Source organism: Paramormyrops kingsleyae, chromosome 3 (genome assembly GCF_048594095.1).
Source record: "Paramormyrops kingsleyae isolate MSU_618 chromosome 3, PKINGS_0.4, whole genome shotgun sequence".
NCBI classification, from domain to species: domain Eukaryota; kingdom Metazoa; phylum Chordata; class Actinopteri; order Osteoglossiformes; family Mormyridae; genus Paramormyrops; species Paramormyrops kingsleyae.
In genome coordinates this window covers 21,351,016-21,377,689 of record NC_132799.1, presented here as the reverse complement: position 1 = coordinate 21,377,689, position 26,674 = coordinate 21,351,016, and the positions used below count along the sequence as shown (strand labels likewise).

General features: G+C 42.9%; 1 protein-coding gene across 2 annotated transcripts in view; it reads right to left on the bottom strand.

Moving 5' to 3' along the window:
• Positions 1-2,744: 2,744 nt before the first annotated feature.
• Positions 2,745-26,674, bottom strand: part of tspan15 (tetraspanin 15) — a 53,921-nt gene continuing 29,991 nt past the window's right edge. Inside the window, exons 5-8 of one of the 2 annotated variants that reach the window (XM_023821531.2) lie at positions 19,617-19,733; positions 9,738-9,788; positions 9,229-9,345; positions 2,745-4,191 (exon numbers count right to left, since the gene is read on the bottom strand). In XM_023821531.2, coding sequence (XP_023677299.1) covers positions 4,036-4,191; positions 9,229-9,345; positions 9,738-9,788; positions 19,617-19,733 — 441 coding nt within the window. In that variant the 3' untranslated portion in view covers positions 2,745-4,035. The remainder of the gene's footprint in view (positions 4,192-9,228; positions 9,346-9,737; positions 9,789-19,616; positions 19,734-26,674) is intronic. The other variant, XM_023821532.2, reaches the window with a different exon arrangement.

The window sequence follows — 26,674 nt, the reverse complement described above, 5'->3', positions numbered from 1 at the left end:
GTTGTGAGGGAGAGAGGAGAAGAGGAGGGTTATTTTGTAGGACGACTCACTATAACAGAATCACTGCTATCTGTTGGCTCACTAGAATCTTTTTCTTTTTGTGCGACTTTAACAAGAAACCTATCCAATGACAGCTGCTTTTGCCTCTTTTTCGATTTCGCGGAAATGTGGACATTGCATTGTCGTTAAACAGATTCATTGCTCGCACTGCTACGCCCTTATTCGGGTGGTGCTTTTCTACTAAATTTTGACTATACGAGTGAGGCATGCCGACTGAGACCAAGCCAAAGCGTATATGTAATACTCGTATTGCAAGACCTCGCTCGTTTATAAAGTTAAAATTTATTTTAAAAATATTGCTTGTCTTGCAAAACACTCGCAAACCAAGTTACTCGCAATCCAAGGTTTTTACTGTATATAGGGGCATGTTATTTTTGGTACATTACACCTTACAGGTTAACAAAATAATACAAATCGATAATGTAAAATATTATGAAAGAACACATAATTCAACACCCCCACTTGTTCTCACCATCTCAAAACAAAATTCACCACAGATGTACATTACTGTCACCAAAAAGAAAACTTTTTAGCTTAACCGTTTTGATCTTTGCAACCGGTTTTGTTAAGTCTGCAACCATGTTTTTTGATGGGCAATAAACAATGTCTATTTTGCCTTCATTTAATGCATTCTAAATGAAACAAAATTTCACATCAATGTGTTTGGTCCTTTGTTCACTGGGTTATTACTGATGGTGGTGATGGCCCCCTGTCATTGTCGTGCTGGAACACCCATCCACGACCCATTTTCAGTTTCCTGGCAGAGGGAAGGAGGTTGTCGCTGGATGGGTGTTCCAGCACGACAATGACCCAAAACATACCACAAAGGCAACAAAGGAGTGGCTCAAGAAGAAGCACATTAAGGTCATGGAGTGGCCTAGTCAGTCTCCGGACCTTAATCCAATAGAAAACCTATGGAGGGAGCTGAAGCTCAAAGTTGCACAGAGACAGCCTTGAAACCTTAGTGATTTAGAGATGATCTGCAAAGAGGAGTGGACCAAAATTCCCCCTAAAATGTGCGCAAACTTGGTCATCAATTACAAGAAATGTTTGACCTCTGTGCTTTCCAACAAGTGTTTTGCCACTAAGTATTAAGTCTTTTTTGTTAGAGGGTTCAAATACTTATTTCACTCAATGAAATGCAAATCAGTTTCTATCTTTTATTTAAAGTTATTTTTTCAATTTTCCTTTTGACGTGCTATCTGTCACTGTTAAAATAAACCTACCATTGAAATGATACTGTTCTGAGACTTTTCATTTCTTTGTCATTGGACTAACTTACAAAATCAGCGAGGGGTCAAATAATTATTTCCTCCACTGTATTGTCGCTGGATGGGTGTTCCAGCACGACAATGACCCAAAACATACCACAAAGGCAACAAAGGAGTGGCTCAAGAAGAAGCACATTAAGGTCATGGAGTGGCCTAGTCAGTCTCCGGACCTTAATCCAATAGAAAACCTATGGAGGGAGCTGAAGCTCAAAGTTGCACAGAGACAGCCTTGAAACCTTAGTGATTTAGAGATGATCTGCAAAGAGGAGTGGACCAAAATTCCCCCTAAAATGTGCGCAAACTTGGTCATCAATTACAAGAAATGTTTGACCTCTGTGCTTTCCAACAAGTGTTTTGCCACTAAGTATTAAGTCTTTTTTGTTAGAGGGTTCAAATACTTATTTCACTCAATGAAATGCAAATCAGTTTCTATCTTTTATTTAAAGTTATTTTTTCAATTTTCCTTTTGACGTGCTATCTGTCACTGTTAAAATAAACCTACCATTGAAATGATACTGTTCTGAGACTTTTCATTTCTTTGTCATTGGACTAACTTACAAAATCAGCGAGGGGTCAAATAATTATTTCCTCCACTGTATTTCACAGTTCAGTTAGATGCATGCTTTCCTATGTAGTGGTTGCCAGACCGATGTATTCGACCTCACAAATAGACAATGCCACTGTGGCTGCTTCTTTGACTTCCAAGAAATAACAGGGCCTTGTTTGGTCAGGGGCAATCAGTCTGCTGCAGTCTCCTCCACGGTAACAAAGATTCCTGTGTTCCTGTCATAGCCTACTCCACACCACCCATTCTTCAGATGTGAGTTAATTTAACTTGCTGTCAGAGGTCTGGGGCCCTAGAGCATCACTCATGAAGACAGATCCAGTGAGAATGCACCAATCCCCGTCATGGGCTGCCAGTCTCCCACAGTGATCCTCATAGACAGCTCTTGTCACAAAAGCAGAAAGCAGTGTTGGATTTCACATAAACACACTGTGCACAGCAACAAAATTCCCAGTCAGCACCCAGAGATATAGCAAGAACTTTGTTAACTGTCAGAGAATTCACTTCCAAGTTTTCAGGGGTTTTAGAGGCACCAAAAACTTGCAGGAAGGTCACAAGAGTCTGGCCAGCAAACAGATTAATTTAAGGAGGGCTATGAGGATGGGGTGGGTGGAACAAGGTGCCCAGTTACAGAATTCAAATATGGACATGAGCACTGAGATGTCAGGCAGGGAAGGCTGAAGGTACAGAAAGGAGCTCAAAGCAGGCAAAGTGAGAGACTTTGGAGGTACCACTGTGGGTGTTCTGCATGTACCTGGGGGGAGAGGTACACGTTCTGTCCAAGGAACGTGAGAGATGGCCAGCAGGAAGGGAGAATCTTCCAAAAACGTTCACTGAGGCATCCCAGAGGCACTTAAAACATTTATTTTTCCATTTGCGTGCATCCACAATACACCTTTACATGTCATAAACAGTCACTGAGGAATTACAAAAAAAACAGATGTAAAAATAAACAGGCTTAAACCTTGCATGTCGTACTCAACTTTGATAGAAAATAAAAACAGAGCACTAGGCAGGAATATAGGCTCTACAGTATAAAAATATTCATGTTACAGTGCTGATATTAGAGCTATTACAGTGCAGCAGAGTTTGTGCTCTCCAAAGCGCAGCAGTTTCTTGGAAACATATTAACCAATGTGCCTGAAAAGAGGATCATGCTCAGGTCTGAGTTAGAGGCAATATGCTTGTAAACAAAGAGCATTATGGAATATGCCTCATCTGCCTCAGGTCTGTTGGGCAGATGAGGCAGATGAGGTTTGATGTGGCAACATTCGCTCTCAATAAGTACATTGCAGTAAACTCCATTCCTACATCACACAGCCTTCTGGCTCTCCTTAAAGGAGGACTCATTTTGATGTTTGAGGAGAGACAGTGCATGCATAAATTACTTTCACTAATCGGAAACCTCACCCACATCCTCACCAGGTTCAGTTTATAGACAGCTGTGATGAGCACTGCCCGAGAAAAGACTGCGGAAACATCACAATGAATTCAGCTTGCAGATCTCCAAACATAAGTTTACCCAAATTACACAGGTCTCTGATAATTCACCGAGCCACTTACAGGAGCACATGGAGCATCTCTTTCTATGGGAGGGACCCCCGACAAACACACAGCATGGAGTGCTTTTAAAAAAGATGCCAATCAAAACACTCCTTTACTTTCATGTGCAGATACATGTTTCCTTGCTGATCTTTACTGGGCACTGCTGATGGTGCAAATGGGAGTGTTTTGAGATCAGGCCTGTAAGTCCAGCTGCATATGCTCTTTTTAAATAAGGCAGATTACACCCATTAGAAAACTGTCAAAAATACAGGCACCCTGAATGACATCCGGTTCTTGCTTGCGCGCTCAAAACCCACTAACCTGTGGCTTATTTACTACTTCTGAGAGTTAATAATCATCTGAAACTAACCAAAATTTAAAAGATTTGAAAAAACCAAACCCACCACTAAGACAAAAAATACAGATACGCCTGCATCAGAGTGTGGACTCCCATCCTTGTTATAAAGCACAAACTGTAATTCCATGTTAATAATCACCAATGCCCCTTACAGAGAGGTACCTAATATTTACATGTACAAGAGGAAATTAGAAGCATTCATGCTGAGGGTCAGGCCAGGTCTGTCAGACCTAGGCTCAGTCCAGCTCGGGTAGACACCGGCAGCACCGGGCCAGCTTGCCCTGCTTCCGCGCCTGCCTCTCCTGGAGCAGGCTGTCCAGCTGGTAGCCATACTCAGTGATGGCGTCTTCCACCCGAGTGATGTACAGCCAGCTCACGATCACACCGAAGAACTGCAAGGACAGAGATAGGAGTTATGCGTCGTCCGGGGGGGATTGGCTTGATGCCTTGGGGAGAAGTGCAGAGTCAGGCCCAGTCTGCCTGCCACTTTCAGCCAGATTATTTAAGTTGTCACGTCTGATCTATCAACTCTGAGGTGGGTCAAACCTCTGCTAGGGTGTTTAATGCACATTCACAACCACAAGCAAACTCCAGGCACACCCACGCACAGAGCCCAAGTCCCCCCAAAGTCAGGAGGCACTGGGTGCTGTCCCACGCTCATGGTGAAGCATGACCTGCAATGGATCACACACGGCAGGCAGAGGGCACCTCCCTTCCACCCTTAACCCTTGATGGTGTCCTCTGCCTGATGGGATTGAAAAGGAACCTCAACAGACCTTACGCAAGGAACCTCAAGATCCTACTTTAAGCCCCAGACACAAAAACGCACAAAAGCTCATTTGTGTCAAGGAATCACAGCTCCTCTCCTTTATGATTCTGGGCATCAAAAAAAAAAAAATAAAAAAAAAAACACCCCTGATGACATGACTAGCTTGTAGCAGGATAACGTTTTTTTATATATACATGTTATGGCCATTCCTCTGATTGGTCAGTTTGATACAACAGTAAGACACCCAAACCCTGCCTATATTATGCCCAAATAGGGAAAATGAACCAATATAATCTCAGAAATACAGACTGCAGAAGAAAAATGTTGACCATGAAAGAGTTTTGTTCTTTTTACTTGTAACTAGGGTTGCAAATTTCTGATAAATTTATGAAAATTTTCCATGGGAAATAAAGCTGGGAAATTTTGGAAATATTGAGCTTGACATCAACCAGGCATATATATTTTTTTTGTGAATAAAAATTGCGAAAATATCAAGTAAATGATTCCCTAATGAATAGAATGCTGCATTTTGTCATTTATAGGCTATAAAAGGTGTCTATAATAATGATCCAAGTTGGATCATTTCAGTGTGCTGTAGAACTCCACGCGAGCAGTCAGATATGGCAATGAAGGCAATTTGTATGAATAATACAACACACAATATGACTTGACTTATAAGCAGTGTGATTTATGCAGATGCTTTTTGGGGTTGTATTTATGCACACAATTACTCACAATCACTTGGTTACACAGTGGTATCACGATTAGTGCCGTCAAGTTTGGAGTCATGTGATTCTGATGGTAAGTGTATGATTTCTGTGTCAAAGGGTTCATGAGTTCTTGGTTCGCATTGTGCGGCAACCAGGTCCCAAAGGTTAAATTGTCAATGAAATGCTGTTAGCTAAAAAATCTTTACTAAAAATAAATGCAACAAATCTACTAAGATCTATGCCTGTAAACTGAGCTGGCTGGACAATTTTTCTTGTATTAAACAAATACTTGCTGATGCACATACATTGGTTCTACCCACCAAGAACACACTATAGAAATTTCGAAAACAGAGAAATGTCTCCACTTACCTTTCCTTAACGAGTCAAAGGGATGTGCACAATCATTTATTCTACTCTTTTTTTTCTTTTTTTTTTTTTTAAAGGAGTTATAATATTTTTCTTGGAATTGTTTTGCCATTCGTTCGATTCCCATTGCTTACGCAGACTGGAGTATATCATAAAATGATGGGCTTTTTGTAGAATATACTGTACGTAAAATTTCCTGGTTTTGGTTATTTGTTGATTAACATAGAAGTAGAGCTGGGCGATAAATCGATTTAATTCGAATTTACCGTTCAGGACGATGTGTTTTCATGAAAATCGATTTTATTACTTTTTTTTTTTTTTTTTTACACACGAGCGCCAAAAGCGGAACTAATGCGACGCACCATTCTTCACGGGTAAATTAGCGCGGCACACCCAAACACTGTAGCAGATTCTAGTGATGGGAACTCCGGCTCTTTTGGATCGGCTCCCTTTAAAGAGCCGGCTCTTACGGCTCCCGAATGGCTCTTCGGCTCTTCTTGGATGCTTATATTTTAGCCCAATTAAGCAATTATGAATGGTTTGTGTATAAGCAATTTCTTATTCATTGTTTTCAGACATTACGTATTTTTATGCATTTTTTTATTACAAAAAATACACAGTTACTCCTCCAGTTGCACGGATGGGTGGGTGGTTCTTATATGTCTGTGCAGGTTTGTTGTTGACCCTGCTCTAAAGGATATATTAGATATTAGATAAGGATCATATTACAAATTCTGCACTTTGCTTTGCAGTGTCCAATATCACTGAAATGCAACCAGATGCTGCTTCTTTTTCGGCTTTCACTCATTTCTTCACTCCTTTTTTTCTTCACGATGCGCTTGCATTTAAATCTGGCTCCTTGTCTGTCGCAGCGACAGGTGCACAGAGCGACAGTGTCCCGTACCAACACTCGCTGTCTTCGGAGCGTCTGCCCCCCTTCCTTCTTTCACATAATGGTACGATCCTAGTCCGATGTGTCGTTCGTGAAGGAGCCGACATTATGAGCCAATGTTCTGTGTGCCCATATAAATAAAGTCCCGCCCCTGCCGAATGGATTTTCAGCAGAGCCGAGCAGCAGCGGCTGAAGCTTCGACTCCTCTCGTTCGCTTCAAAGCATCGGCTCTTATAGTCTATAGAGCCGGCTCGTTCGCGAACGACACATCACTAGCAGATTCACTAACAACATGGCAATGACAGGGGAAAAGCTGGCGCTTGTGCCCAAGAAAGGTGTTGCTACATCTGTAATTTGGAATTGGTTCGGTTTTGCGAGGTCGGACACAGACCAAACAAGTCCTCGTTGCAAAGACTTTAAAAACTGTTGCAACCAAAGGAAGCAGCGCGACTAATTTATTCCAGCATGTAAAGCAGAGGCACGCAGCGGAATGGGAGAAGTGCCGCTCCCAGCGAAATGAAAATAGCCGCAGCACCAGCACAACAAACAAAGTTAAGCAAGCAACCGTCCCTGACACATTTTCGAACTATGTGCCATATGATAAGAATCGGGCACGATGGAAGGCGATAGCAAACGCTGTCGCGATGTATAGTGCGACTTGTATGTAGACATGGTGCCCATACATACTGTGGAAAAGATGGGATTCATTAACATGCTAAAAGTTTTAGATCCGAAGTACGTGACTCATTTTTCTTAACACTTTTTCAAAAGCTTTCTTTTGCACTATGTCAAGCCCAATGGCATTTTACTTAATACCAAGCTGACATGATAAAATTGTGTGTGTTTTTTTCTATTATTATTACAATATTACTTATTACTTTTATTTATAAGTTTGAGGGCGTATTGTGTTGTTGCCAGTTTGAAAATAAGCTATAGAGAAAGCTTTCTAAAAGTTTTTACAAGTTTCTAAAAGTGTTTACAATGGCGTGGTCTGCCATCTCACTTACAAGCATCTTTTATGGCTTGTCAGATTGCACTTTAACCCTAAAGTAAAAAAAGCTAAATAAATAAAGTTAAAAATTGTTTTGAACCATTTTTGTCATCTGTAGTTTGATTTTGAGTAGGGGAGGGGAAAATCGATTAAAATCGGAGATTTTATTTTTAGGCCATATCGCCCAGCTCTACATAGAAGTGATGTTTCAGTTATTTCCAGATCAACAAACATTTCCAAGGATTTGGAAGTGGTACTGTCTCAGTCTTCCACAGGTGTATGCTGCTATTATAGGGCTAATTTATGCCCTTACTCTGCAGTACCCCAAAATACTGAAATATACTTTAAAAGTTTTTCAAAACATTTTCCTGGAAATTGATGGTTTGAAACTTTCCGCAAAAGCAATGTCTCAAAAAAAAAAAAAGTTGTTGGCGTAAGAATGCCTCCTATGTGATGCATGGAGTGGTCTAGGAAGTATGAAATATATGGGATGTCTTGATTTTTTTTATATGCCTTGAAATTGATAAAGACCAGTGACCGTCTTAGTCTTGAGTCTTCCGTTTGATATATGTGAAAAATATGGTATGCTGCATTTTAAGTTCTTTTCTAAACAGTTATAAATGTTTTATGCATTATTTGATTTAAGTATTGCTGTAACTTCACTGAAGGGATGTTTCTAAGAATAGCTGCTGACAAAAGAACAAAAAGCAATCTTACATCTGATCACAGGGAAGCCTATTAATCTCCTTTATGTTTTTATTCTGCTTTATAGTATGCTGTGAATGTTGGCGAAAGTTACCGATTTCTGTTAAGTAGGAACCAATCTGAAGTGAAATGTAACCATTAAATTTAGAGTTTGCGTGCAAGAGACCAGTATGGATTTTTGAATTAAGTTTTAGTGTCCATATCCTTCAAAATGTCTAAATTCTGACAGCTCTACTTCGCTATTTCAATTTCCTTCACCTCCCATTTATTATTTATTTTTAGAGGCACTGTGATTAGATACTTTGGCTGAAGCTCTTGCTTTAGGTGTAATGGGAGGAAACATTTTTGTTTGTTATTTGGTATTGCCCAGGCACCTTGCATAGACAGTATGCTTACATTTTTATTTAACCTTTAAATGTAGGCCCATGCATTGAGAAATAGTGAACTAAAATAACTCACTTTGTTGGAGATGGGTGTACCTCCTTACAAGAAAAAAAGATATTTAATTTGAAATGTGTATTTTTATGAAGACAGACTTGTATATAAACTATGGTTTTTACCATTTTGAAAATTGAATAAACAACCATTTGTGAACTGAAAATTTAACTTGTAGTAGTAAATAAATGGCTTAATGTTTTGAGTGGTTTCAAAGCAGAAAATTAAGGCAACAGTTTGCAAAGACCTTTCTATATTGGCAGAACTTAAGAGTTAGTTAATTTAGAAAATATTTACTTGTATTTAATAAAACAGCTTAAAATGACATCGCTTAAACTTAATTTTCTATAATAATTATTTGGCTGAATTGTAACTTAAAACAAGTTCATTTTATGTAAACAGCATGAAGTTAACTTCAAAAGATCCATGCAAACTGTTGCCTTTTTTTTTTTTTTTAAAGTAAGTTTAAAAGCAGATAATTTTACATTGCAAGAGGACAACATGGGATAAGGAGGAGACAGAAGGAGATGAGGGTAGGAGAGGAGGAGGAGACGCTCCCACCTGTGGAAGCAGGATACCGAGCAGCAGCCCCGCCATAATCTTGTAGTTATCCATAAGCCAGATGAAGACTGCGTCAGTGCAGCCACGGATGTTGATGATGTGCTGCAACTGGAGACGCTGCAAGGAAGGAACCTGGGTCAGCAAACAGGTCTGGTCGTCACAGAAAATGTTGTGAGATTGTTTTTAAGGTAAAAAAAAAACCCTCTCCCTTCAACATATTCAATCTCATGCCAGCTCAAATGCATTCTGAAATAAATTCCGAAATAAAGGATGTTATAAAAATAACAAAAAGACAGTGGGTCTAGAAGGTGAAAGAGAACAGGACTCCCGTGGCAGGTTTGAGGACCAGAGGTGGCAAGAGCAACATGAATGAAATTATACGGGCAATGAGGGATATCACGGAATATGACTCATATTTACAGGCAGAAATGTTCCAAGGGAAAATCTCAGAAAACTGCAATGCTAGCTTAGGAAAACATTACCCCAGAGAGACTGAGTTCATGCCTTACCTCTTTCTGAATCACCTGGTACCCACACATAGTGTTCACAACTTCCGCCGGCTGAAACACAGGGAGGGGAAACAAAACACTTCCTGTAAAGTGTATCAATAATTCTTTTGTCAATACGATGACATTTAGATCATAAAATCTACTACAAACCCCATTATGGTTTTCCCCTATAATGCAATGCGCACTGCTATGTGTACCACCTGTGGAGGCACAACTGAGGACAATCACAGGCTACTCCCCTGCCTCTCACTTCCTGTGACAGTGCTGCGGAGAGGATTTTTGTTCTGCTTCTAGTAAATCTCCGACACATTGAAAAGAGATTCTCAATGTAGAATCTCTAGGCTGCACCAAACAAAAAGACAGCGCACAGGGACATAATGAGTATACTAATGTGGCAATTTAAAGGGCCATATGTAAATCTACAGTGACAGCACACTGGCCACCAACACTCATTGCATTACTAAGGCTGTACATTTGTTAGTGTTCACACCCCAAGGGAAAATGGTGATTACCTATTAGCAACACTGCGCCTCACAGAACATGATTATTTGCTAAAAGTCAACTTCAATATTAAAAAGATCGCCACTTTACACAGAGGGTACTTTGGGTCCCAAGGTACTTGCGAGGCAGACTTTCACCTTTTCAGAATGATTATGATTCACTCCAGTAGCATAAACACGAAGTGGATGGGGAATACATCTGACTGCTCAGTTGAAACATACAGAAAAACCATTTACAGAAAAGCTGTATTCCATTAAAGTTCACCATTCGTGTTGCCATCAGTTATCCCATTATCAGAAATACGCTAGCGATATATACAGAGCCGCACAGAGCAGGAAACCGATAAAATTCTGCCAAACACACCATTAGCCAAAGATAGGGAAATGTGTTCAGATTAGAGCTGTAATCAGGCCTTAAAAGTTAGGCCCAACAAGGCCCGAGCCCGACAAGTACATTTTGATTGACAGCTTTTTAAAAGCCCAAACCCGTTTAAAGCCCGACATTATTCAAATGTGCGCACGCACACAGCTCTTTTGCCTTTTGTCAAGAATGAGTCATTTATACATTTTTAAGCATCATTTAAGCATTCATGATAAATGGCCTGTATTGAAGTCAATGTGAGGTACACCGTACTGAACCAAGTGTCTCCCATTTGCAGTAATGTTGTTGGCAGTTGCGCAGCCAACCCCGACTGTTTAACATACCTCATTAATGATTCAGCAGCAGAAATGGTATCTCCTATGTCCGGAGCACCGTCGGCTTTGGATAACTCGGCAATGTTGAGTCCATGGTGCAGTACCGTATTAATGACATGGTCAATGCAGTCCAATCTCTGGTATGGCTGCAGAGCCAATTTAATGTTTGCCCCCTCATTGGTCACCCATACAATTTTGTATAGAGAGAAGAGGCGTCAAGGTCAAATTTTGTCACCATCCATCGATCCATCGATCCATTACCTACCGTTTGTCCGGGGTTCGGGTCACGGGGGTAGCAGCTTCAGGAGAGATACCCAGACCTCCCTCTCCCCAGCTACCTCTACCAGCTCCTCGGGGAGGGCGCCGAGGCGTTCCCAGGCCAGCCGAGAGATATAATCCCTCCAGCGTGTCCTGGGTCTGCCCCAGGACCTCCTCCCAGTAGGACGTGCACAGAAAACCTCTCCGGGTAGCCACACAGGAGGCACCAGATGTCCAAACCACCTCAACTGGCTCCTTTCGATATGGAGAAGCAGCGGTTCTACTCTGAGACCCTCCCGGATATCCTAAGGGAGAGTCCAGACACCCTGCGGAGAAACCTCATTTCGGCCGCCTGTATTCGTGATCTCGTTCTTTCGGTCATTACCCACAGCTCATGACCATAGGTGAGGGTAGGGCCGAAGATGGACCAATAGAACGAGAGCTTTGATTTCCGGCTCAGTTCATTCTTAGCCACGACAAACCGGTTAAGCGCCTGCAAAACTGATCTCGCCTACCCTCACTCGTGAACAAGACCCCGAGATACTTGAACTCCTCCACTTGAGGCAGTACCTCTTCCCTGACCTGAAGAGGGCAATCCACCCGTTTCCAGCTGAGAATCTTGGTCTCGGACTTGGAGGTGCTAATCCTCATCCCTGACAATAACAAAATTTTGTCACCAGTAGTATATATTTCCCATCTGATATTTTCTCCCGTCTTTGCCTCTTCCAAAGGGAACATTGTAGTTGTCAGGGTTATATTCACCAGTTCCATATTCTCATTTATGAAATGGCATGTCCTCTCCAGGAGCCGACACCTTATCGTGGTGGAGGGGTTTGCGTGTTCCAATGATCCCAGGAGCTAAGTTGTCCGGGGATTTATGCCCCTGGTAGGGTCACCCAAGGCAAACAGGTCCGGGGTGAGGAACCAGACTAAGTGCGGCTCACAAGACCCCATATGATGAAAAAAATTATGGAATCACGGTTTCCCTTGCCCGGACGTGGGTCACCGGGGCCCCCCCCTGGAGCCAGGCCTGGGGGTGGGGCTCGATGGCGAGCGCCTGGTGGCCAGGCCTGTACTCATGGGGCCTGGTCGGGCACAGCCCGAACAAGGCACGTGGGTCCCCCCTCCAATGGGCTCACCACCCATAGGAGGGGCCATAGGGGTCGGGTGCGATGCGAGCTGGGCAGTGGCCGAAGGCAGGGACCTTGGCGGTCCGATCCTCGGCTGCAGAAGCCAGCTCTAGGGACATGGAATGTCACCTCTCTGATGGGGAAGGAGCCTGAGCTGGTGCGCGAGGTTGTGAAGTTCCGGCTAGACATAGTCGGGCTCACCTCGACGCACGGCTTGGGCTCTGGAACCAGTCTCCTCGAAGGGGGTTGGACCCTCTTCCACTCTGGAGTTGCTCACGGGGAGTGGCGCCGAGCGGGGGTGGGCATACTTATTGCCCCCTGGCTGGGTGCCTGTACATTGGGGTTTACCGCAGTGGACGAGAGGGTAGCCTCCCTTCGCCTTCGGGTGGGGGGACGGGTCCTGACTATTTGTGCTTATGCACCAAACGGCAGTCCAGATTACCCACCCTTTTTGGAGTCCTTGGAAGGGGTGTTGGAGAGCACTCCTCCTGGGGACTCTCTTGTTCTACTAGGGGACTTCAATGCCCACGTGGGCAATGACAGTGAGACCTGGAGTGGCGTGATTGGGAGGAACGGCCCCCCCGATCTGAACCTGAGCGGTATTTTGTTGTTGGACTTCTGTGCACGTCATGGATTGTCCATAATGAACACCATGTTCAGGCATAAGAGTGTTCATTTGTGCACTTGGCACCAGGACACCCTAGGCCGCAGTTCAATGATCGACTTTGTAGTCGTGTCATCGGACTTGCGGCCGCATGTCTTGGACACTTGGGTGAAGAGAGGGGCGGAGCTGTCAACTGATCACTACCTGGTGGTGGGTTGGCTCCGCTGGTGGGGGAGGAAGACCTGGTAGGCCCAAGCGTATAGTGAGGGTCTGCTGGGAACGTCTGGCGGAATCCCCTGTCAGGAGGAGTTTCAACTCCTACCTCCGGCAGAACTTCTCCCATGTCCCGGGGGAGGCGGGGGACATTGAGTCCCTCTTTAAGAAGGGGGACCAGAGGGTGTGCGCCAACTATAGGGGGATCACACTCCTCAGCCTCCCTGGTAAGGTCTATTCGGGGGTTCTGGAGAGGAGGGTCCGCCGTATTGTCGAACCTCGGATTCAGGAGGAGCAGTGTGGTTTTCGCCCCGGCCGTGGAACAGTGGACCAGCTCTATACTCTCCGCAGGGTTCTGGAGGGTTCATGGGAGTTTGCCCAACCAGTCTACATGTGTTTTGTGGACTTGGAAAAGGCATTCGACCGTGTCCCTCGGGAAGTCCTGTGGGGGGTGCTCTGGGAGTATGGGGTGCCGGGCTTCTTTTTAAGGGCTGTTCGGTCCCTGTATGACTGGTGCCAGAGCTTGGTCCGCATGGGTGGTAATAAGTCGGACTTGTTAACGGTGAGGGTTGGACTCCGTCAGGGCTGCCCTTTGTCACCGATTCTTTTCATAGTTTTTATGGACAGAATTTCTAGGCGCAGCCAGGGCGTTGAGGGTGTCCAGTTTGGTGACCTCAGGATCAGGTCTCTGCTTTTTGCAGATGATGTGGTTCTGTTGTCTTCATCGGACCACCTATGGTCACGAGCTATGGGTAGTGACCGAAAGAACGAGATCGCAAGTGCAAGCGGCCAAAATGAGTTTCCTCCGCAGGGTGGCTGGGCTCTCCCTTAGAGATAGGGTGAGGAGCTCGGTCATTCGGGAGGGACTCAGAGTAGAGCCGCTGCTCCTCCGCATTGAGAGGAGCCAGATGAGGTGGCTCGGGCATCTGATTAGGATACCTCCCGGACGCCTCCCTGGTGAGGTGTTCCGGGCATGTCCCACTGGGAGGAGGCCCCGGGGAAGACCCAGGACACACTGGAGGGACTATGTCTCTCGGCTGGCCTGGGAACGCCTCGGGATTCCCCCGGAGGAGCTGGATGACGTGGCCGGGGAGAGGGAATTCTGGGTTTCCCTGCTGAGATTGCTGCCCCCGCGACCCGACCTTGGATAAGCAGGAGAAAATGGATGGATGGATGGATGGATGGCATGTGATTGTCAAATAAATAATTTTCCGAAAATCCTCTGTCCACATGTCTGTGGTCATTGCAACTTTGCCATCCTTCAACAAAGTCTTAAGTTTCTGTACTAAAGCTTCCCTCTTTTCTTCTGCCATGTCAGTGCATGTCATCGCAATTGTCACATGGCGGAGAATAATAGAGTTTACGGGAACCCTCCCATACGCAGCCCCGACATTAATTAGTTCTTACGCCAGCTCTTCAAACCCCTCGTCATTTATGATGTTAAAAGGCCTAATGTCTTTACAGCAAAAGCTGACACTTCTCCATCACCATTTGTTTCACCTTTGCAGGGATGGGTTTTAATGCTGTAACAAACGATTTGATAGGTTGGCACTGGCAGGTGTTGAACAGCTTCGATCAACATGCCTTGTCAGCAACACTCCCTGTCGTTAAGCTGTCATACTTTAACAGAATGTCGCGTCTTTTGCATTTCACATAACCCACTGGCTCATTATCTCATTATGTACATGGTCAAAACTTTTTCCACAACTCAAACTTTGCTTTTATTGCTGGTGCAACCAAAATGTAATAGGTAGAGGCTAGCCTCCGTTTCACCACCTCAGCATCCATTTTCGCATCTTTCTCGTGCTAATCGAAACGCATCACTTGACCACTCATTTACCGCGCAAGCCCGAGCCCGTGTAAAATGATAGAAATTAAGCCCGAACCCGCTCCCGTCGGCTTCGATCAAAGATCTTTAGCTCTAATTCAGATGCACGCATTTGGCTAAACAGCTCAATTACATCCATGTACTCTGCACTCATCTGGTTAGCAGCTTAAAGTGGGGACATCATGCAGATGATCCAAGCTAATGTAGGCTACCCCCAGCATGCCACCCCACTGCAAATTCCAACACTATTCTATCCATTTTCCATAACCTCTCAGGAGGCATAGGAGAGAGATAGGTAATGCCACTTCTTTCAAAAAGATTTATGACCTAAAGGTCAAAAAGGTCACAGGTCAAAAGTTCACTGGGTGGGCGGGGTTGGGGTGTGGTTAGGATGGTAGCATGTGACGTCACGACTAGTGACGTTGGGAGAGGGGTGGTTTTTAAAAATTATTTATTTTTATTCTTATTCATATTTTTTATGTATTTATTATTATTTTAATTATTTTTTTTAAATTAGTTTTTATTATTATTATTTTATTTTGAGGAGAGTGAATTGTGTGCTTATGAGTGGGGTTTGTCGGAATAGCCCCGAGCTATGAGGCTGACGGTGCCGAGCACGGAGCTGAGTGGGTCGGTTACCTGATGGAGTGTGAGCGTACGCCGGGGGTGCCTGTGGAGCGGTACCTTGGGAAGGTCCTGGTCAGTCCGGCGGAGCGTGTACTTGGGCATAGTGCAAAGGACTCGGAGAGAGAGCGATGCTGCAGCTTATCCCGGTGTTGCGCGAGACTGAAAGAAACTCTGGGAGAATGAGAAAGTTGGAGCTAAGAATGAGAGGAACAGGAGGTGGGTCTGACGCTATCGTCCAATGAACGCTTAGCAGCAGCAGATTGGCCCTGTGTCTGTGTGTGTGAAAGCTGACAACCCCCCCCCCCTGCAGCAGCAGTTTGCCTGTGTGTGTGTGTGTCTCTAAGGATGGTAGGAAACAGGGCTCTTCGACCCTCGCTTCAATTCACTCTCCTCAAAATAAAATAAAAAATTATTTAAAAAAATAATAATTAAAATACAAATAAATAAATTAATTTTAAAATTAATTATTTATTAAGAATAAAAAAAATAAAAATTTAAACCACCCCTCTCCCAACGTCACTAGTCGTGACATCACATGGTACCATCCTAACCACGGCCCAACCCCGCCCACCCCGTGAACTTTTGACCCGTGACCTTTTTGACCTTTAGGTCATAAATCTTTTTGAAAGAAGCGACATTATCTGTCTCTCTCATATAAGGACACCCTGGATAGGAGGCTAGTCCATTACAGGACACTCTGGCACACACTAGGGGCCATTTAGAGACCACTCATTGAGCTGAATGCATATTTTTGGATCACAAAGTCAAATCAGAGGATCAGGGCGGGGGCTCCCAATACCAAACCAAAAGAGCCTTATGGAGGGCATCTGGCAGCTTGCCCCCACAAACACTCGTAGGGGATCACGTGTCATTTAGGAGCCAAAATGCTCAGAGTATTCAATGCACGCAGAAGTTTAAGGATAGCCAAAAATATTATGCAAGGCATGCCACATGGTGGTGCCTATCCACATTTAAAAGCCATTCATCTGTGTGGGTGGCACGCATGAAAATTTTTGGCTTTCTTCTGGGGCCTGAGGGCACTGGCAGGCCTAGGGGCTCTTGATAAGGATGGCCTGCTTTCTGGGGAAAATGGACTGAAATGTCCAAATACAGTATGGAAGAAGGGGGCAATTGACACGTATCAGCAAGCCTAGATCAGCCTAGAACAAAGCAGGTGAAAGCCACAAGGTATTGGAGTCAATTTCTGAAACCCTGATTGAAGTGTCCTCTGGGCTGTCACATAATCCAAGATCACAAATCTAGGATTAAGATTGGATTAAGATTAACGTTATTGATCCCAGGGTGGCAATTCTGATCTAGAATATTCCTGGCTGCTACAGCAGCCATCTTGGGTGCCACAGGAAACCCTGCATTCTTCAGGAGGTATGAAACCCCCTCACAGGCAGAGAAAGGGGGTCAGGCCATCCCATGCCGCCCTGTTTAGAGCAAAGTGGATCACACTGGAATTTTAACAATTTTAAGGAGATGATTCGGGAAATAGTAAACTGAGAGGAAGGTTGAGGGAAGACAACTCACAAGGCTGTGAGCAAAGGGGGGGATTGTTCTGAGGTGTGGAGCATGTAGCCGTTATCACTCTGGGTTAGGCATCAATATTCCACCACTAAAGACAATATTCTAAGAAAAAACACCCAGCTTTTCCAACAACACTGCAAGGTCTGTGTGGAAATCTGTGTTATCCTTCCTGCCTTCCATGCAAGTCTAAGGGCGCTTTTCCACTGCACCAGATACTTCCTTGAAGTACCAAAAGGACAGCACTTCAAGGTTTGGTTTTCCACTGCCGTAAAAAACTGGTACCGGCGCTGAATGACATCACAACATGAGGCGAGGTATTTTGTACTGAATTCAAAAAATGCCTGTAGTATAACATAGGGTTGGACGATGTAATAATTGCATGTGCATAATATTGCACATTGCTAGATCAGGCTTTTTCTTACTTTCAATTCTGTATGGACATTATATTGCAGGGAGTTTAAGTTTCGCTGAAACATTTTCTGTCATAGGAAAAGGTTTGCAATTCTAATGATTATTCCTTTTCATGATCTAATATATGTTTAAAAATCAGCTTAAAGTTTACCTCCACTCCTTTTGAATGAGCACTGCATGCATTCTCCATGACAATCAATTTCATCCTTGCTGTTAAATGATGGGTTTGTGAGAAATTGTTGAACTCCTTTTTTGCTTTATAAATACCCCAGTACTCATTACAACAAAATAATACCATGCTGTCCTAGTATATTTTACAAAATACTTAATTTCATTACATGCCATCCTGATCTTGTTGTTGTTCTAACCAGATTGCAATTTAAGCTTGGGTCTTTCATTTGTCTATGCATCCATCATTATTAATTTTTAATTTTTTTTTCTACATGGCAAATAATTTAGTAGTAGTTGTAGTAGAGTAATGGAAAACCAACAGACCCAACAGTCATGACATGCATGCTGCTGATTACGTGTAACAGAATCATTACTTGAAAGGGGCGTGTTCAAAATAATAGCAGTATTTAGTTCAATTAGTGAGGTCATTCATTCTGTGAAAAAGTAGGTGCCAATTATGGGCCTTATTTAAGGAAGGCAGAAAATGTTGTACATGCTGGTTATAGTGCATTTCTCTCTGAAATTCTGAGTAAAATGGGTCATTCCAGTCATTGTTGATTAAAAAGTTGATTGGAGAGGGGAAAACATATAAAGAAGTGCAGAAAAGGATAGGCTGCTCAGCTAAAATGATCGCAAATGCTTAGAAAATGGCAACCAAAAACTAAAAGACGTGGAAGAAAATGAAAAACTACCATTCGAATGGATCGAAGAATAGCCAAAATGGCAATGACTCAGCCAATGATCAGCTCCAGGAAGATCAAAGAAGGTCTAAAGTTACCTGTGAGTACTGTTACAATCAGATGATGCCTATATGAAGTCAAGCTATCTGCAAAAAAGTCCCCGCAAAGTCCCACTGCTGAAAAAAAGACACGTGCTGAAGAGGTTACAATTTGCCAAAGAACACACTGACTGGCCTAAAGAGAAATGCCGCAACATTTGTTCTTTTTGGGTCTAGTGGCTGCAGACAGTTTGTCAAATGACCCCCAAACACTGAATTCAAGCCACAGTACACTGTGAAGACAGTGAAGCATGGTGGTGCAAGCATTGTGTTATGGGGATGTTTCTCATACTACGGTGGCGGGCTTATTTATCACAAACCAGGGATCATGGATCAGTTTGAATACCTCAAAATACTTGAAGAGGTCATGTTGCCTTATGCTGAAGAGGAAATGCCCTTGAAATGGGTGTTTCAACAAGAAAACTACCCCGACCACATGAGCAACATCTTGGTTCCAGACCAACAAGATTGATGTTATGGAGTGGCCAGCCCAATCCCCGGACCTTAATCCAATAGAAAACTTGTGGGGTGACATCAAAAATGCTCTTTCTGAGGCAAAACGAAGTAATGTAGTCCAATCAGGCTGGAATACCGGTTCACAGGTGCCAGAAGTTGGTCGACTCCATACAACACAGATGTGTAGCATTTCTCAGAAACAGTGGTTATACAATTAAATATTAGTTCAATGATTCAAAGGAAAGCAAAATCATAAAACATTTTTCAGTTCATACAGTGAATCTTTGAGTTTGTAAAGAAGAATGTGGACACTGCTATTTTTTTGAACAGCCTAATATTCCCTTTCCTTCATTTTCTGCAAAGGAATAACACAAATGTGATGAATTTCTCTTCTTGTTTTGATTTGAAATAGAATTTGTAGTGTTCCCAATGCATTGGCATGTATGGAAATAAAAACTATTATAAGGATTTTCAGCTTTATTCACTTTTTTAGACACACTACTATTATTCTGAACACAACTGTATGTAATGGTTTTTAGATACACCTGAAAAGCGTAGAGATATAGCTCTTGTCCAATCAGATTTCTTGGTTGAAACTAACTGTTGAATAACACATGGTATTAGTAAGTGGTAGTAGTAACTCAGGCTTAGCACATGCACCCACTTGTACGCACCTTGCTGGATACGCAGCACGTGTAGGGGACACCACAGGCAAGGGGACCTGGGGCTGAGCAGTTGTGGTACATGTTCACTTGCCAGTCAGTGTACTCCTGGCCACCACAGCACCTGAACTGTGTGTAGAGAGAGAGAGAGAGAGAGAGAGAGAGAGAGAGAGCCGGGGAGCCGGCAGGGAATATTAAGAATATTAAGGAAAGAAATATACATATAAAAATAAGGTAACGGATGCCCTGTGCAAACTGTGAATTGTGACTGCATTTTGCAGATATTTTTTGTAATTTTACATTTCTTTGCCATACATTACGGGCAATACAAGCTTCCCCATCTGATTTTCAATCCTTTCTCTGCTTCAAATACAAGTTACTGGTACTATAGGTGTGGATCCACATTACAGGTCAGGTCGGGGAGCATGTACTGATGCAGCACATTGCCGCACCCACCACATAACAAAACTCCACAGATCCCAGCTGGCGATCCCCCCAGGCAGACACACGGTCCAGTAACACACTCCGGAAACAGCCATTCATCTGCTGCAGCCAGGTGTTACGTGGGCGTCCCCTTGGCCAGGTCCAGCCACTCAGGTTCTCAGTAATGAGGATCCTGCGAGCTGGTTCACCCTCAGGGAAATGTGCCACAGGCTGTAGTGCTGTAACTGATGCTCCCTCACAATGCATGTAATGTGCCTCATTCTGGATTCCTCTAGCAATCGCTCATTTGGCACAAAGTCAAACCAGCGGTACCCAAGGATTCTCCGAAGAGACACAGTACCAAACAAGTCCAGTCTTCATCTCAGCTCACTGGATAGCTTCCATGTCTCACAGCCATACAGCAAGACAGGGAGCACCAGGACTCTAAAGACTTGGACCTTCGTCCACTTCCAAACATATTGGGAACACCACACACCCCTTTCCAAGGTAAATAAATCTGTCTGCGGAGTGAATGTCAACCTCGTCAACAGATGACGGCTACTGATGACTGTGCCTAAGAGGTTCTCCCTCCACTCTGCACATCACTCACAGTACTAGTGTACAGGCCGGCCATGATGTCTAGCAACTTCGGGGGGATCCTGCGAAGTCTCAAGATGTCCCACAGGGCAACTTGATCAACTGCGTCAAGCGCTTTACATAAATCGACAAAGGCTGCAAAGAGCCTCTACCGATACTCGCACTTGCACTTGATGAGAACCCTCAGTGCAAGGACACGGTCGATGGTAGACTTCTTAGATGTAAAACCAGACTGGCGAGCAAGTGATCATGGATCCTGTTAAGGATAACCCTAGCAAGGACCTTACCTGACACTGAAAGCAGTGGTATCCCCCTGTAGTTGCCACAATCTGGGAAACCACCCTTCCCTTTCCAGGTGGGACTGTCCCATTTCAGTCAGTTGGGATGGTTCCTGCCTCCCAAATGGCAGCAAAGATTGCCTGCAATGCCAGGACAGCCTTACGACCAGTCTGGAGAAGTTCACCCTGAATACCACAGATCCCTGCGGCCTTCCCTGCCCCCAGCTGATTCACCACCCAGGCAATCTCAGTGAGACTGGGTGGTTCACAGCTGATTGGAGGATAAGCCTTGAGAACCGTGAACCTAGAGATGTCCAAATTCCTAGCTGGAGGATCAGCTTTAAACAACTTCTCAAAGAAGCCGGCCCAGCGGGTCACAACTGAAGTAATTCGTAAGGACTATTTCATCACCCACCCTGACGGCAAGTCTCAGAGGAGCAGATTCAGATGTGTGTAATGCTTTGATTCCACTGTAAGAAGGATATGGGTCACTAGACCACAGGTGGTGTCACCCATCTAACAAATGGCTCCTTATTTGCCCTCAGAGCCCTCACAGATGTCCACCTCAGTTCCCAGTACAGACTGGAGTTGCCACCGAATCGTGTGCTGCGACTCCTCTTGATAATATCCAGGGTATCCTGCGACACGAAACACCTCCTTCTGGGAACACTGGCAACACCAGCACAACCTACAGATTACTTGACTTTACTATGATGCAGAAATGAAAGGGTCCTTTAGCCAAAGTGCACCCCTGCTAGAGGTCGACCGATATATCGGCCGGGCCGATATATCGGGCCGATATTTAGCATTTTTTAATGTATTGAAATCGCCCGATATCCGAGTGCACTACGCCGATTTACAGACAGGCACGTCTGTGGGCAGCCCAGTGTTATTGTTGCTGTGGAACACGTGACCCATGCTGCCTTGTGCAGGACCTCAGCCAGAAGTTTTAGAAGAATCCTGGGAGGAAACAGTAAGGCTTAAATTCTGATCTTTAAAATACCTATTTATTTAACTGGTTTGCTATGAAATGTTGCTTTAAAAGAAAACGCGAGTGCTTTTGAAAGAGAACACGAATTACGCTGTCGGGAACTGAGGTAATGATAATGAGCCTTCAACCAACTGTAGCTTACAGGTAACGTTAAGGATCTTTAATTCTGACAGAGTCAGTTTTGTGCGCTTGTTGGTGGGCTCACAAATGTTTTTTTAATCGTTAACATTTTAATTTTTACCATATCAGCCCGATGTTATCAGTTCTGTTTTGTTTTCTTGTGTCGGAGTGTTTCACTCTGTGTGTGGGGCGGAGCAGGCAGCTCTCAAACACTGCAGCGTGTGTGAATGCCTCGTTACTCTGCCCCGATCACAGACAGCGCCGTCCTCGGAGACACAGAGCTGCCAAGAACAATGCATGGCGGAGAAAACGGTTTGTTCGAAAGCGTGGTTACCATTCACTTGAGCTGATCCTGACAATGGTCCTTCTGTGCAACTTTTTTTGCATTCCAGAGCGGAGATTCGAAAAATTTGTCAGACGTCTAGATAAAAAGTGCATGACTTTGCGCAGTTTGATGAGGAAACTAACATGTACATCCTTTATACGGGTTTATCCGTCGACAACGTCACAATCACTAGGGGCTTATGTTGTCCTTGCATACAAGTCTATGTAATACGACAAAGTTTTTTTTTTTTTTTATTGGTTTTATACAATATACAGATAGAGAAACGTAAAGAACAAGCAATGACAATTAGTAATTTAAATAACAGAAACATACAATCAAAATAAACAAACAAATAATAATTAAAAAACAACAATAATAAAAGTAACAATTAAAAAAATATATATATATATAAAATAAATAAACAAATATAATAAGTTTACATAATTATAAACACACTCAGCAATATGGCAAATTTAAAACAATCGCACACCTTTACAGTCAAGGAATACAACTAATGGTTTCCAGATTGTTTCAAATGCTTTTGCTTTCCCTTTTATTATATAGGTCAATCTCTCCATTGTAATTTCATATGCCATCTCCTTCACCCATAACTGTATCGAAGGTACATCCATTTTCCTCCAAAACAAAGCTATCATTCTCCTGGCCTACAGGAGTCCAAAGTCTAATAAAATTACCTGCTTTGAATTAACAATAATATTTTTAGGATATATGCCTAGTATACATAGTTTCGCCCCGCAAGAGACCTCCACTTTAGCAATCTCAGATATAGTTTGAACAATCCGTTTCCAATATTGTTGTAACTTAGGACAGCTCCATACACAATGATATAAAGTTCCTCTCTCCTCTAAACATTTGGTGCAGCTGTCAGGAACGCCAGGGGACCACCGATTAAGCTGGGCTGGTGTAATATAAGTCCTCATTAACCATTTATATTGTAAGATCTTCATTCTCATATTAACTGACTGCTTTTGCACCTGTAAGCATGCCATTTCCCACTCTGTCTCTTCAATATTCTCTTGGGTATCTAATCTCCATGCTTCTAACCTATCAATGGTAGATTCATTATCATGTGACATTAAGGCTGCATAGAACAGAGAGAGATGTCTTCTCCCGTTTAGACTGAGACGTATGAGATTTTCAAGATAGGATAGTGGTGGCTCAGACGTTATATTCTTTTGTTTTGACAACATGAAATGTTTTAACTGCAAGTATTTAAAAAAATGCTCCTTGGGAATACAATGCGTCTGACATAATTGATTAAACGTCATCAAGGTACCATCTGTATAAAGATCCTCTATTTTCTGCACGCCTTTGCTTGCCCATATTTTGAAGCCACCATCTGCTCTTCCAGCCTTGAAAAACGTATTACACCATATGGGAGAAAAGCGAGAAATTGGGGGAGTGCAGATGTGCTTTATACCAGATATCGATAGTGTTTCTAAGAAAAGGGTTTTGTGTTATTCTTTTTAATGTTGTGGGTTCTGCAGAGTATAAGTATTGTATTAGTGGCAGGTTCGGTACTGACGTCTGTTCAATATTCACCCAAGCAGGAAGAGACTCCGTTAAGAAATAACACATCGCGGAACGTAACTGAGCTGACCAATAATACCATTTAAAGTTCGGTAGTCTTAAACCCCCTCTTTCAAAAGGCAAATATAGCAGCCTCAGTCGACGTCTAGGCTTCTTATTATTCCAAATGAATTTAATACATTTACTGTTCAGACTATCAAAAAATGTTTTTGGTAATGGAAGAGGGATTGACTGAAATAGGTATAAGAATTTGGGCAATATATTCATTTTGATTATATTGATTCGGCCAATCATCGACACAGGCATTAATATCCAGAGCATGTGAGCGGAGTGGAGCGGTGAGAATTTCCGCTCCTCGCTCACGAGGCTGTTGGCTCCGCCCGCTCCTCCGCTCTAATTCGCATTAAATCGCTCCGCTCAACACCGCTCCTCGTTCGCTCGCTCCAATTTAAAAGAGGGACAAATAATCTGCATACCTAACAAATATCACCTTAAACCGATGCCTTATATCATAAAGAAATGTGAGCAACGGCACTTAGAACAGAAAATATTTATTTTTAAACAACATATAGGCAACAATGGACAGGTTTGGCAATGGCATTCCACACAAAATAGGCTTAAAAATAAAGGAATCAGTGGGCTTAATAGCCTAAAGAATATACAGGCTAAGCGCATCCACGTTTTAAATTCCTCAGTTATTTTCTGTTGATGCTGCTGCTGCGTCTCTCTAAATATAAAATATAAAAATGTAAAATAAAATTTCACTGACAGCGTTACGTGAATTTAAAAAATCCTATTAGACCTAATTTGAATGACAAACTAATTAATTTATTTGATTACAAAATTATAGGCTTTTATACTTTTATTTACTTTATAGACTTGATATGCTACAACCATATAAAACTTGCTCACGTTTTGCTCTGGCCTCCGCGTGTTCGCTTAGCACACTCATGTTTCCGAGAAAGGTCTTTTTAGATTCCAAAGCGGATCTAAATCTTGATAATTGTATAGATGAATTCTGGGAAGATTTGCGCACGCCTCAGAGTCGTATAGTGTGAGCGGTATCGGAGCGAAATTGGAGCGAGACAGAGCGACCGCTCCAGCCTTAATTTAAAAAACCGCTCCGCGCTCTGACCAAATTTCGCCCGCTCCACTCCTCGCTCACGCTCTGTTCCACTCCACTCCGCTCACATGCTCTGATATCCATCGATCTAGCATCTCCATCACCTCATCTACCAGTGGATCATAGTTCACTGGAACAACTGTTTTAACTTCAGGAGTGATTTTGATGCCAAGATAGACAAATCCCTCCTTTGCATTTATAAAAGGAGTATCGACAACCGGTTTCGATCTCTCCTCCTTACTCAAAAATAGTATTGATGATTTGGAGTTGCTAATTTTGTAACCAGAGAACTGTCCAAAGATTTCAATCTGCTGAGTTAAATTTGGAACACTAGTGACAAGATTAGTTAGAAATATAATTACATCATCAGCATATAATGATATTTTATGCTCATCTTCTCCAATCCGAATGCCTGACAGTCCTGTGTGAGTTCTAATTGCCATAGCCAGTGGTTCTATGGCCAATATAAATAACATTGGGGATAAAGGACACCCCTGGTGTTCTAGAGAAAAGGGTTTTGAGACTGTACCATTTGTTAATACACAAGCTGTTGGATTTGTATATAAAATTTGAATCCATTTAAGAAAATTTGCGCCAAATCCATATCTGGGCAAAACATTTAGTAAATACGCCCACTCTTCTATCAAAGGCTTGTCTAGCATCCAGTGAGATTAACGCTGTATCTTTAGCATCAGATTTTTCATGTATTACATTAAGGACTCTTCTAAGGTTGTGAAATCTATGCTGCTTTTGTATAAAACCATTCTGGTCATTGTGAATTATGTGTGGGATATAATGATCTAGTCTCCTTGCTAAGGTTTTACAAAGTATTTTTCTGTCAGCTCCAAAGTAAACTAATTGGCCTAAAAGAGGAGCACTGTGTGGAGGGCTTTCCGGGTTTCAAAATCAGTGTTATCATTGCTGGTCTTAATGTCGGTGGTAAAGTTCGATGCCGATAGGATTCATTATACATATTTAAACGGGGAATAACTAATGTATCTTTAAAAGCGTTATAAAATTCTATTGGTAGGCCATCGGGGCCTGGCACTTTACCACTGTTTAAGTTTTGGATAGACTGTAATATCTCTTCGACAGTTAAATCACTATCCAACTCACTTCTGGCCTCATCTGTTAATGTTTGAAATTTTAGTTGATCAAGAAAGGTGTCTGCCTGTTCTGAGGATAGGGGACTTTCAGATTTATATAGTTCTGTATAGAATTCTCTAAAACTATTATTAATTTCGAATGGGTCAGTTGTCAGACTCCCCGATAAACTCACTATACTGGTGATTGCCTTTTCAGATTGTATTTTTTTAATTCTCCAAGCCAATAGTTTCCCTGCCTTCCCGCCTTGCTCATAGTAACGCTGCTTCAGCCACATTAAGCTTTTAGCAACTTTATCAGATGAGAGTTTATTATATTTAGTTCTCAAAATAAGCAAGTCTTTTTGCTTTATTGGATTGTCCTTTTCATTAATATCTATTTCCAATGATTTTATTTGTTTTTCCAAATTTTCCATTTCCATTTTTTCTTGTTTACATAAGAACATAAGAAATTTACAAACGAGAGGAGGCCATTCGGCCCATCAAGCTCGTTTGGGGAGAACTTAACTAATAGCTCAGAGTTGTTAAAATCTTATCTAGCTCTGATTTAAAGGAACCC